Below are 13,580 nucleotides of genomic sequence, written 5' to 3'. Positions count from 1 at the left end.
AAAAATTTAAAAAACTCGCAAATCTTGTTCAACAAAGATTTAACTGCACAAGACTTATGAATATTCAAATAAAATTGCTCCTAGATTAAAAGAAAGACCTTAGACAAGTCCACTTAGGCCCACTGCAACTTATGTGGACTCGTAGTATTTCTTCTCCATAGCCCCCCATGCATATTGGAACTACTTAGGTTAGACGGTCTAGTTGTTGTCAGGACAGGAAACCTCCAGCCGGTATATCTTCAGGCCGGGTTTCCTGTCACGTGACCGTCCTCGGAAAACGGCGCCGGGAAACTCAAGAGGGAGAACTACTGGGAAAAGGTAAGCGACCGGTGCTTGGCGCTCCCTTCCTCCTTTAGAATCGTAATTGCCTTGTCCACTTAACAGACAGGAGCTGAAAGGCTAAACAAACCGCTTTTGCTTTATTTATTTTTCGTGACGGACAAATATAGGTGTACCCGCCTTTTCTTTGTTTATGGACATCGTCACACGATGGGAGTCACCTGTTAATCCTCTCCTCCCGGTTTAAATTTGGGTGCTATACTAATGAGGTAGGTCTTTCGTTCTTTTTCAGTATCTCACGCGGTTTTTCAACCCACCTGGTTTTTCAATGCTTTAATGGTCCATGTTACTAAATAATCCACCGGGTCACGTGTTTGTAAAATAAAACTCCCGATCTCATCATCTACAGACTCATCAGGTCTTACGGAGTGTGTTCACACACACAGTGAAACTCCGCCTTACAAGATCCCTTTGAACTAATCTAGCCGAGGTGGCCTCCACACCTCAATAAATAGGGTGAGTGTTTCCTTGTCCCCTATTTAGTTCATGAATATATCCACTGAGCATGCGCTGCACGGTCCGTTTTTGCACTTAATTCCAGACGAATACTGGAACTAATGATCTCTTATACAGACTTTCTTGAACTAAGTATTTTACGATCTGTCGTTTTTTCAATCTTTGACTTATTCAGATTCAGACGAGTGAATGTCTGTATGGTAGACAGTTTGTACAATCATCGCACAACCTTTTCGCAAAAGTATAAGCTAAGCATCAAATATACAGCTGGATCTCCAGAACGCATAAACATAAAAATCAAGAAATATTCAGCTATGCAGTATTGAATAGTTGTGATTTACAATACAAACGAAATAAACCCTGATTAGAGGATGAGAAATATATACCAATTACTTCTGTCAGGAAATAAATATCTTAGGAGTTCTCAGATATGTACGTATACTCACTATTACAGTCACGCGGGATTTCGTACTATCTTGCCAGACACCTCACTATTGCACACAACCTTTTCACGTATAGCACCATATATTTTTCCACGGCCACTTTTTGTCAACTGTCTACAACGCACCACTATGAATAATAAGAGCAGAAATCACAGATTGGCACTTCGTCACCCCACAAAAAAATGTCTCCATACACTCTAACACTGAGTCACCTACAGTCACATGTTGGCATGTCTTCTTTTTCACTAATGGTGACACTACCCAGTCAGCTCTTTGTACAATTGCAATGTAAATATGATCGCAAATGTACTCTCTATGTTTTAATCCAGCCCTGAAGATTCGCAGTCTGTTTCCCTGCGATGAAACACGTGTTGGCCTACCTAAAGGAACAATAAACCGAACTTTTTTCACACCAGCAACGGACTACATTCTAAACCTCTTTCTCTATTTTGTCTCACGATGGTCACCCACTATTGAGCGTTTTGTATGAATTGGATGTTGTTCTATCTGTTCTTCAAACTGAGCAAAAGTGACATTGTAGTATCCAGACACCTCAATAATATTCTGTACAAGTGCAGGGGCATTGTGGTTTTCTTTTGTTCTTGTATGTACCAAGCTTGGTCCATCTTTGAGCGGTTGTGAGGTTCTACCGTTCGCCCTATTGCCTGTACTAACCATTGAATAACCTTCATTTCAACCTTTAAACTTTACGGATACTCTGGCTGTGCGCCTTGTAATTCTGGAACACTCTTAAAAACCTCCTAGTTGTTTGCATACCCTTCAATACATTTATGATGATACCTTCAGCTGAGGTGAAATTGAATGAGACCACTAACCTAAAATTCTCATATACTGTAGGTTCACTTTAGGCAGCACTATTTCCTAATAATTCTTGTTGCTGTAAATTCCTAGTAATTCATGTTGCTGTAAAGCAGTGTAATGGGTTTAGTCCCTAGTTCATGTCCCCTCCCTGACCGTGGAGCTTCAGGCCTGTTCAGGAACAGACTGAACTAACTCATATGTGGTGTTTCTTTGAGTTCTTCCTGTTTTCTAAACATTTTAATTCAGGAATAGGTGAAAATGCACCCTAATTTTCCAGGGAAAAGTTTGAAACACAAACACTGTTAAATCATGAATCATTAAAGGGAAGTTCCCCTCCAAACGTTTTTTGAGCATTGAACAGCCCCTATTACAAATCCCAAAAACATCCTCTCCTTATTTTTTCCAGTGTAAAATCTGTCACTTTTTCCACTACTGCAGTGCAACAGCTAAAAGTTAACCCCCGGCTGACAGCCACCATCTTTCTCCTTCCTTGCAATTGTCTGACACAGAAGTGATGCAAAAATAAAATCACAAGCAACCGTAAAATAATATGCACACCAGGCTACCTGTGATAAAAGCTTTCAAGGAGGTGGTTCAATAGAGAAACACGGTTGAAAAAGAAATACAAAGAATATATCGGTAACAGTAACTTCTTACAGAAACAGCGTTTTTGACTAAACATAAAGTATGCAAAGTAGAACTATCCTTTTCTTCTCACTTTCTTCCTGTTTCCTGTCCTCCGCAGGAACCTGCTCGCGCGGATATCAGACGGCGCCCTCTCTGAGCACGAGATCATGACCGTTGGACGTCACTACAGCGTGCCCGACCCAGGGGAGGTGGACTTGAGTGTGCTGCTCGCCGTGGCACAGGAACAACTCAAGAGGAAAGCATTTGAACAGTTCGGCAAGTTATCTGACGTCTTCGCGTACAACGACAGAGAAAGGTAGGAATTCTGTTTTTGCAGCCAGCTGGCTTGCCACAGATATTAAAGGGTATGATGTACGTATTAAAAGAACGAGAGTGCGAAACATGCCATAAGCGGCAGAAAAAAATCATATTTACAAAACATGACAAAATGAAACAAAGTGTAGGAAGCCAAATATATTTTATAAACGATATTGAAACGCATTAAATGTTAATAAAAAAACAACAGGTGATCGAAAGAATTTCTCAGTCTCCCCAGCTGCGATGTATTCACCCCACACCGTGATCTCTCCTGAAATACTACTGCCTGTACCTGCCTAAAATGATGGCCGCAACAAACCCTCCTGCGTTTCTCCTGACCTTATCTCCCTCTTCCCCCTACCCCCCACCCCTCTCCGCTCTACTCTTCTCCACTTTCCTGCTACTGACCTTTGCCCTCACCTGTCCTGGCCTTTAGTCCCCACCCTGTTTATCTGTGAATTTTCCCTCCTCAATTGAGATCTAGCTATTTTGTCTGATGCCCGTTGGAGCTACCTGGTTTAGCTATTGGGGAGACAGGCCTGGGATTCCCTCTTTGGACGTCACCTACCCAGTCGGTCTTCAGACAGACTTCCTTTCGTCTCTCCTTTCGTCTCTTCCCACATCCTCCCTCTATTTATGTCTCTCCTTCTCTCCTCTCAATGTATTGAGACTGAACTATTTTGTCTGATGCCCGATGGAGCTACCTGGTTTAGCTATAGGGGAGATGGGCCGTGGATTCCCTCCTTGGTCGTCACCTACCCAGTCGATCTTTAGACGGCCTTCCTTTCGTCTCTCCTTGTTGTCTCTTCCCTTATCCTCCCTCTCTCACCTCCCCTGTCCCCTCCACTACTTTTCTCTCTCATTTCTCTCCTCTCCTAATGTATTGTATATTTTTTTGATGTATTGTGTAATTGTTGATCTTTTTCTGTTACATTGTTGATTCTCATGTAAAGTGCTCTGATACAGCAGCGGTGCGTCCATTAGGGCATAGGGGCGTAGCCCCACTAAGCCTGGACGCACCGCTAAATCATTTTTGTGAATTTTGCCTGCAGAAGCACAATATAATATAATACGAGCCACAGCGCTTCAATCCGGGATACACCCGATTGAATCCGGAGAGTGCGCAGGAGGTGGGGCTGGCTGGTCTGCAGCAGGCCAGCAGCAGTACTGCGCATGAGGATGGCAGGCTTGCTCCTAGCCTGAGCATGCGCGCTGGTAACCTGACTGTAGAGGGACCGAAGGGGGTGCTGCTTAGCCGGGCCGCAGCAGCCCCCGGGGTTTCAAAGCAGCGCCAGGGCGAGTAGTCACTGTGCCCCCCTAGCCAATCCAGGCGCTGCATGCAGCGCCAGGATTGGCTGGTCCCACCACGCAGAAGGGCAGGCAATCCATTATTGGATGCCGCTCGGGGTGGTGGCACAGTGCCTCAGCCGCAGTGCATATGACCAATCACTGTGACTTCAGCATGTGAAGTCATGCAGTGATTGGCCATTAGGGAAGTGCGTGCCCCGTGACGTTTCTTTTCAGTAGTAGTTTCTTTCTACTAGTGTAGGCCCGGGGCTCAACGTGCAACATGCGCGCAGGCAGCAGCAAGCAACAGACCAGATGTCCGACTTCATCAGCATGATAAACTTTTTGTCTGAGCCAGGGCATGCGTTGGAGAGGTAAAGTTATTTCAATGTATTCCACTAGATTTGGGCATATACTTCAAAGTTACTTCTTTGCGAATGTCCCATTATTTAATTGTTGTCACCTTCAAATCAAATCTGTTTATGTTCTTTTTATTTCAGAGGAATAAAAAACATAAAATAGACCAAAGTTATGAGAGTTCGTGTGAAAATTCCAAATTAGTGTTACTTGAGCGCTGTGAATAAAAGTGTGTCAACATTACTTTGTTCCCTCCTGAAGTGCGCCTCCTGTACGGATGCAGAAAGCAGATGTGCAGGGGGCTGTGCCAGTGTCATGTGTTGGCATTCACCTTAGCTCAGGACAACAGCCAACAAGTGGCCTCATGTCACCAGTGGCACCTTCAGGCAACACTGGCATGTTAATGCGCCCATTTTGTAAGCAGGTGCTCAAAACTCATAGAATTCTTCAATTTGAAAGCGAAACTACACATCCCAGGATGCACTGTGATGTTGACTGAAAAGCAAGGGACTGCTGAAGTTGTCATAAATGATTTGGGGCCACGTGTAAGCTATTCTGGCCTCTGCACTGACTGGTAAATGGAGACACGTGCCAGTAGGAGTGATGAGAGGCAGGGGCCTGGCAGAGGAAGTATCAGAAGAAGGAGAGGAAGATGAAGAGAAGGTGGACAGACGAGAGACAAGAGACTGAGATGACAATTCAAGAGAGGGAAAAAGAGTACAAGCGAAAAGGTTGTGAGAAGTAGAAAAACTGTGGAAAAAAGGGAAAGAGCAAATGGAATGCACGAGTAAAGTGATGAGCAGGAAGTGAGCTGGGGGAAGGGGTCATGGTATAGAAAGAGAGGAGTGGACAAGAGGCAGGAGAGGCAGAGTGAACAACATAATGTCATGGAAAGGTGGGTGAGAGGTGGTAGGAGAGATGAGAGCAGGAGAGAGTGAGGGAAAGGGCCAATGCCATGTAAACCGCAGATGAAACTCATCATCCTTCACAGCCCCTCTCATCATATATTGCGCATGGTCTGACGACTCTCTGTGAGCAAGGACACGTATGTCTTCAAGGAAAAGCACCAGGGCGCTAAGTAACTTGCACATGGGCTCTATGTGAAAACCACCTAATGTAACAAGAAAATGAGAAAGAGCAAAATAGAGAAGAATTGTGGACCAAATGTTTAGATATGAATGAAAAAGGATAAATAAACCTCATACACTGGTATTTCAAAAGCATACATTTACAATTATAATAGTTTTGGCTTTCGTTTAATGCTAAGTATCTGCCTTCATTTGGGCCCCTAAGCAACTCACCACCAGGGTCGTTGGAAACAGCATTAGGCTGGCTTCAGTGTGCCAGTCTCTTGATAGTGACACACAGGTCAAACTCAAAGTTTGTGTTAATCTACATTGGAAGAACGTGAAGTTGAGAAGTGTTCCTTTTTATGTGAAGCTGCACCTCAACAAGGGTCCTTCGAGAGCTGTGATTGAAGCTCAGTAATCAATGCACACTTCCCTTCTCGGTTCTAGAGCTCCTTCTGCACTGGGTAGGTGACATAGAGGCACATGTGTCTGTCCCATGGCCCGTGTTGCTCACTCACATCAGATCTGCCCAGTTATGAAGTACCCCCATATCACCATGAGCCCTTCGGACTGGCATGTTATTCAACAAGGCTGTGCATGCTCTGGTTTACAGCCCACACTTACAACTTGAACCGCAATACTACAAGTCATAGGATGCCACGTCCTATTGCCTAAAAAGCAAGCCGCTGCCTGGCTGTTAATCGGAGACACAGGCTGCTCTGCGATCCGAGTGAGTGCAGGAGCCAGGCACGAGAAGTATCTGGAAGAGGAGCCACTACTGCGAGAGGAACAGATGGCTGAAGGAGGAGGACACAGAGGAAGTCAGATAAAAAGAAGCAAAGAAAGGGGAGAAACTCAGGAGTGGGAAACAGAATGAAAGTGAGAGGAAAGTGCGAAAGAGAGTGAAACGGAATGACTGTAAACGAGTGTGCAGGAGATGGAAGCGAGGATAATGCTATAGAGTGGGCGATGACAGCAAGGGCAAACAGGAGCGATGGAGGGAAACGCATAATGTAATAGGATAGAGGAAGAGCAGTAGACAGAACAGTAATACCATGAAGCCAATGAAGATCACAATCACCACTCAGTAGAGAGGCCAAAAAATGAATATGGTTTGAGTTCCCCCTATCAGCCTACAGGGTTGGTTTTATGTACACCCAAAGGCAGTTTGAGAAGCAGCCAGCAATGTAGTATGACGATCTTGTACTGGTAGCCGTGCGGGAGTTATCCAGCGAGTACTGGGGAGCACTGTACGGAGCTAGCAGTACATGTAGGGGCACGCCACTCAGTTAATGGGACACTGCACCCGAGGGATACTGTATACTGGAGAACGCTGCACACTCAGTGGCACAGACTGTTCATGTCCTGGAGCACTTCATACTAGCACTGCGCGCTCAGCTTCAGCGGCACTGCACAGTCACACTCGTGTACTTCAATTCCAGGGTCACAGTAGATCAAAGGCACTGCACCATCGGGTTCAAGGGCAGTGCACAGTGATGAACACGGCACACCCAGATGCATGGGCCCGTCCACCCTGATTCATAGCATAAACTAAAACGGGCTTTATTCTTGTAGGATGTTTAGGCATCCTGGATTTTGTTATGTACAGTTGGCGCACTCTGAACTGAACATTTAAGGAAGCTTATTGAAATTAAGATATGGACTTATGGCTCCTTGACTGACGAGTACACCTTCCTGACATTCCGTTTCTTCTTAATATGAAAAAGCATAACAAATGTATCTTTACTTTAAAACCACCGCAATAGCCGACACCATGATGCCTCATCATTAGTTGTCATCTTGTCTTGTATTGTGTCCATGTTGTACACACGCCTGCTCAGCTTTCTGGTTTCTGATGTTTACAGCCTCCTTCTCATGTTTGGCCTCTCTGAGTGAGGTTTCACAAATGATTAGGTCAGCATCTGAGACTTTATATTCGTTGTATCTTTTTCAAAGTTATTTTTTGTTTTTCCTTTCAGGAGAAGGCTGTGCAACTGCTAATGAGAGTTTTGGTTTCTGTTATGTGTGCCTCATTCGAAGCAATATATGTAGAAAATATTTAGGTCATGCAAATTGGGGCGTGGTTTGCCTTATTTGCTCATTGCTAGGGGGCTTGTCGCTGCTTTCACAGTTTTGTACTCTGGTTACTGTGTCGGATAAACTTGTGCAGACTTCCAGAAAGAGTGCAGGAGTGCAGGGGGTAGAGCAGGCCCCTGAACCCACTGTAGGTACACAACTGCACTCGTACACTCCAGCCCTGGCCGAAAGCCAGATTTGGGAGACTCGAGGCCCCTCATGACACACTGCAGGGAGCCCCCATCATTTTGGATGAGTGGGTTCATGCTCTCTTCCAACAGGAAGTGTGCTTCTCTTGGGACATTTATATGCCAAGTTTAGCTGGATCAGGACTCATCTGGGGTGCAAGGGGGCAGCACATTTCTTCCAAACACAAGCGTTCTTTATAGCTTTCAACTGTGTTGGGCCAGAGGATGCTATACTCAGCTTGTAAGTGAGAGCAATGCTCACGCTCCTCCTGTTTTATTGGGCTGCTTAGATTATTGATAAACGTCACCTGTACACACTCTGCAGTGAATGTGCTATGAATAGGCAGTGCTTTGGGTCTGAGTGAAAGAGACTGCTTATTAAAAGTTCATAGGTGGAAAGTTGTTAGAAAAACAGAACCGATGCCAAAGCAGTAAAATCAGGTCAGGTTCAATTGAGGCTATAGCATAACGAGCTGGCAAAGGTGTTGGTGCTGTGGGAATCCAGAAATTAATAGTTAAGAACCCTGCATGAAAATGGGCCCCGAAGAAACGGAATAATGTGAGTTATGAAATCCAGCTCGTAAAGTTTATGAAGGAGGAATTTGAGGCTATCTTCGAGCATCGTTTTTTTTTCTGTGTTGTATTTCTTTATTTGTGCTACAGCGGTTTGGTAATCACAAAACAGGCATCCAAGACTCCATACAGAAACAATAAATAAAGACCAGCTTCATTTATAACAATTCCCTGCTGTCTTTACCATTGCTGATTAGAATGTAATAGTTAAGGCAAAATTCATTGGGACTTTTAGCAGCATGTACAACAGTCCTGGTAGTTTTCTCCACGTCTGCCATATTTCACAGAGAAGCTCTGAAGCTGTTGCAGAGACAGAGCGATCCATATACATGCAGCTTGTAACCAATAGGTATCCAATATAAGGCAGAGGAGATGTGGGTGTGTGACTTGGCAGACACATAATGTCACAGACTGTCGTGTTGTGTAAATCAAGTGTCCCGTTCAACGATCACATACAGGAATTTTGGGGGTATATCACAACTGGTATGAATGAGCCAGGAACAGGCCGTCTGGACATTCGGGGTTACTGATTTAGTTTTAGGCAATGGCGTTTGAGTAGCTAACATGAAGAAATCACTACGGCTACCACAGGGATTCAAATGGAAAGTTTGTGGGCTGTTTCCTGTTATACAGTACAGAGGTGAAGTCAGTGTGAATTCCATGAAGGGGTTGAGATGGCGTGGGCTAGGGAGAAGCAGTAGCTTAATTTTAATTTTCATGTCAGCAATTTTCTACGCCTTGCAGTCTTCTGGCTTACTGTGTTACACGCACCCTGTTCCTGGAAGCCTGGCATCAGCCTCACATCCTGTCCTGTCGGAACCTAAATACACTTAAACACTATTATGTTAATGTTACAGCACTTTAATGTGACTAAAGAGCACACAATGGCTGCCACAGTGACACCATATTTTTGTGGGCCCCGCTGCTTCCATCTTTCCCTTAGCCTGTAAGACTACACTGCTTCAGAGTTGGCCTTGCTACAATATTTATGGTTTTGCGGTTTTGCTGGTGGGATGTGCTCACTTTTGGGGTACATCTAAGATGTAAACAAAGACGGACTGTAAAAACTGGCTGCAAGTACTTCGGCCTCAAACAGCCTGACAGCAAGCTCCCTACAGGAACACAATCTGCATGAGTTTGTGTGTGTGTGTGTGTGTGAGTGTGTGTGTCTGTGTGTGTATGCTAGATCCTTAATTTGCCTTTTCGAAAGAATAGGCATGTGTGGTAGCGAGCTTGCACCGCATGTAGTGATTGTGGAGAGTGGAATCTATCTAGATATGTGTGTGAGCATGTGTGTGTGGGGGGGGTGTCTGTGTGAGTGTGTGTGTGGATTGATGTGTGGGTGTGGGTGTGAGTCTGTATGTGAAAGCGTGTCTCTGTGTGTGGGCGTGTGTTTGTAATGTAATAACTGCACTTTCACAATTGCTTTATTAACCTTCCTGCTTTCTCAAATTTTCTTGAAAATGCACGATTTTTCTTCTCTTTTTTCAAAATTTTCCGAACCCCCCTTATGGGCAGAAAGGCACAAAAAACGAGTGGGACAGGCAGGCAGAAGGGCACAAAAACGAGTGGAACGGGGGGCAGAAAGGTACAAAAAACAAGTGGGACAGAGGGCTTTGTAAAGGCTGTCTCCCAACTGCTGTGCAACTTCTTCTACTCTTAGAGCTGAGATTTTCATGCAAGTATTATAGTCTGAATTCAGCAGCGTAATAGGACGGAATGTATGAAGCTCTGTGGTTATACTGTATAAGCAGCTACCTATGTTATGCCATCTATTAATGTAATAACTGCACTTTCACAATTGCTTTATTAACCTTCCTGCTTTCTCAAATTTGCTTGGAAAATGCACAATTTTTCTTCTCTTTTTTCAAAATTTTCTTGGGGGGGATTATCCCCCCAAACCCCTCTTAAGGGGTTCGCGCTCACTCGCTTCGCTCGCTCGCTGTGGTGCTGTATGCAAATCACTTTGCGCCCCACCACTTTCAAATCTCACCACCCGCCCCTGCTCTGATACCTTCGGGTCTAGCCAGCACTATATAAAACTCTATTAGATACTGAAAAAAACAAAACTGAAAAAGAACAAAACAGTTTTACTGTTCTTTCATAAGGCTAAGAGAAACTTCTTTAAGTAGAGCATACCGGTAAGTTATTGAACATAAATATGGGTTTATTGTGTAGTCCTTGACCTGCTCTATTTTTTAGGTCTGGCCATTGAGACAGCTTTAGAACTTTTCCCAGACTACTCTTTTCCCCAAAACAATCATGGATTCAAAATCTATTTTTATATTTTTTTTAAAAATAGAACAGATTTTTTATGTTTTCATTTTGTATATTATGCAATGATCATTTTTGGGAATTGACAATGTATTAGAAGAGGGAGGGACGATTATCAGTTCCCTTCCTTTTTTTGACTTGTGATTTTAAATGTATGAGATTTAACGCCAAAGGTTTTTACGTAAATAAAAGAGAATTTAGGATTTTTTGTGCATCATATTGTGTTTTCTAAGGACTTAACAATACTGAAAAAGAAAAAAACTGAAAAAGAACATAACAGTTTTACTGTTCTTTCATAAGGCTAAGAGAAACTTCTTTAAGTAGAGCATACCGGTAAGTTATTGAACATAAATATGGGTTTATTGTGTAGTCCTTGACCTGCTCTATTTTTTAGGTCTGGCCATTGAGACAGCTTTAGAACTTTTCCCAGACTACTCTTTTCCCCAAAACAATCATAGATTCAAAATCTATTTTTATATTTTTCTTAAAAATAGAACAGATTTTTTATGTTTTCATTTTGTATATTATGCAATGATCATTTTTGGGAATTGACAATGTATTAGAAGAGGGAGGGACGATTATCAGTTCCCTTCCTTTTTTTGACTTGTGATTTTAAATGTATGAGATTTAACGGCAAAGGTTTTTACGTAAATAAAAGAGAATTTAGGATTTTTTGTGCATCATATTGTGTTTTCTAAGGACTTAACAAAGATATATATGTTTGTGAGTTGTATTTTTCTCTGCTGGTATCTGTCCATTTGGTTCTCAAACAAAGTGCCCATTTTTATTGATTTAAGATACACAAAAGGGAAATTACCTTTTGTCTGGTTCTTAACTACACTGTCCCTTTTGTCAGGTAGGGGTGACTCTCATTCTTTTAGATTATTTGCAGATGTGACTTTCTCATTGAGAGGGGCCCTGTCTTGGGTGGTGCAGTCTTTGTTGCTGTAGATGTCATGACCAGCTTCCCTTTCGATAACTCTTTGTATGGCGGTCTCTTGCTTGTCCTTGTGTGGAGTCTCTGTCATCATACTATTGTGCCTTTCATCTTTTGGGGGGATCATCTTGTAGAGAGGAGCAATCCTCTTTGATGACACAACTTTGTGAGAAGCTTGCTTACCTTGAGACAACCAAAAGGAAAGCTGAGGTTAAGTATGACATTTCTCAGGCCTAGTACTCCTCTCAGTTGGCAGCTTCAGGATGAGAAAGTCAAACGTAGGAGCAGCAATGGCTACCTTTTGCCATCATTTGCAGCTATCTGCTTCAGTGTGTGTACTGTGGCACTCAGGAGGAACAAGAGGGTTTAAAGCAGATTTTGTTGAGAAATATTTAATTGTAGGCTGTACCTTTGTTCAAATTGGTATACGTTATGACTTACTCTTGGCTAAGAGGCTCAGTGTTTTATTCTGAGGATTTAGTAAAATCTCCCAGATTTAGGGGCATACATTGCGTGTTCTGGGTAAGAACATGCAGTAATGCATCATGAAAAATGACTCATAGTGTGACCTTCAGTGTTTCCAGGAAGCAGGGTTACCGCATCTTTATGAGTTCTGTGGGTCAGAATGGGGGATAATGTGATAAAACTGTGGGGGCGATTTACTAACATTTTGCACTAGCTTTGCTTCATAAAAGTGATGCAAACCAGCACATAAATGTTTTTTTTAATTATTTACCTAAGTTTTGCGCTGCAAATTAAACTAAAAGTAACTCAAAGTAGCGATTCGCGTTGCTTTGCATCACTTAGCGTTAAGGGGGCACTTCCATGCAACAACCAACACTTTTTGATGCAAAACCCTATCTACCAAAAATTTGAGACAGGGTTTTGCTTTAAAAAATAACGCCTTTTCAAACCAGATGTCAAAGGGAGAAATGTTGTAATTTCTCCTTTCTTTTCCGACTTTTCATGTGTTCTACAATGTACAGCACATATACAAAGTAGGAAAAGTTTTCTAGGCATAGTATTTTATACTGGAAGGGAACCCTTCCAGTACAAAACCTATGCTAGACTCATGCACACACTATGGCACAAATGTGTCTGTGTGCCGCACAGTAACAGGGAAAGGGGAGGAGAGAGCCACATCTCTGTATATATGGTGCTCTCCTGTTCCCACCCTTTCACTCAACACATCACAGCATTTTTGACTGCTGCGTTAGGTGACACATTGGTAAATCTGCCCCATGTGTTTTCCCTGGTCCGAGTTGCAAAACTTGGCAGATTGCATTTTTTTCTTGCATACATTTCACCAAAGTTTTCCCTTTGCAGTAATTTCATTTAAATTGTATTCCTAAATATAGTGAGGGGTCCATTTTAGGCCAGCTCCAATGATTTTCAAACAGCCTTAGTAATCTTATCTAGCGGTAAAGAAATGTTTCCCGTTTATGATTTTAGGAGGGCCCAGCCCTTCTAGTTGAAAACATCTGGGTTTTGGGAAAAAATCACATATGGTCCTTCTGACTTTTGGTTAGAACTTATACAGCAAATACATATTACATATTTTATACCAAGCACTTGATGTCACAGTTTTGACATTCCCAAGAGCTGCCAATAAAAGGTGTTATTGTTGCCCATTCTGACGGTACTCAGTTTATCGACCCTACGAAGATAAAAGACTGATGGGCTTATATATGAGAGTCTTGCGCCGCTGGAGTGTTACTTTTCTGCAGGGCCGGACTGGCTACCGGGCAGTTGTGTGTGCTGCCAAGCAGGGGGATCATTTCGTTGATGGGGACCTGTGTGTGCAAAACGAAAT

The 13,580-nt window shown here is 43.1% G+C and overlaps 1 protein-coding gene across 1 annotated transcript in view; it reads left to right on the top strand.

Moving 5' to 3' along the window:
• The window catches only part of EFHC2 (EF-hand domain containing 2), a 381,628-nt gene that overhangs the window by 311,681 nt on the left and 56,367 nt on the right, over positions 1-13,580 (top strand). Inside the window, exon 12 of the mRNA XM_078656188.1 lies at positions 2,806-3,003. Within this exon, the coding sequence (XP_078512314.1) occupies positions 2,806-3,003 (198 nt within the window). The remainder of the gene's footprint in view (positions 1-2,805; positions 3,004-13,580) is intronic.

The sequence above is a fragment of the Lissotriton helveticus genome, chromosome 8 (genome assembly GCF_964261635.1).
Source record: "Lissotriton helveticus chromosome 8, aLisHel1.1, whole genome shotgun sequence".
Classification (NCBI taxonomy): Eukaryota; Metazoa; Chordata; class Amphibia; order Caudata; family Salamandridae; genus Lissotriton; species Lissotriton helveticus.
This window is presented reverse-complemented; position numbering and strand designations above follow the sequence as displayed.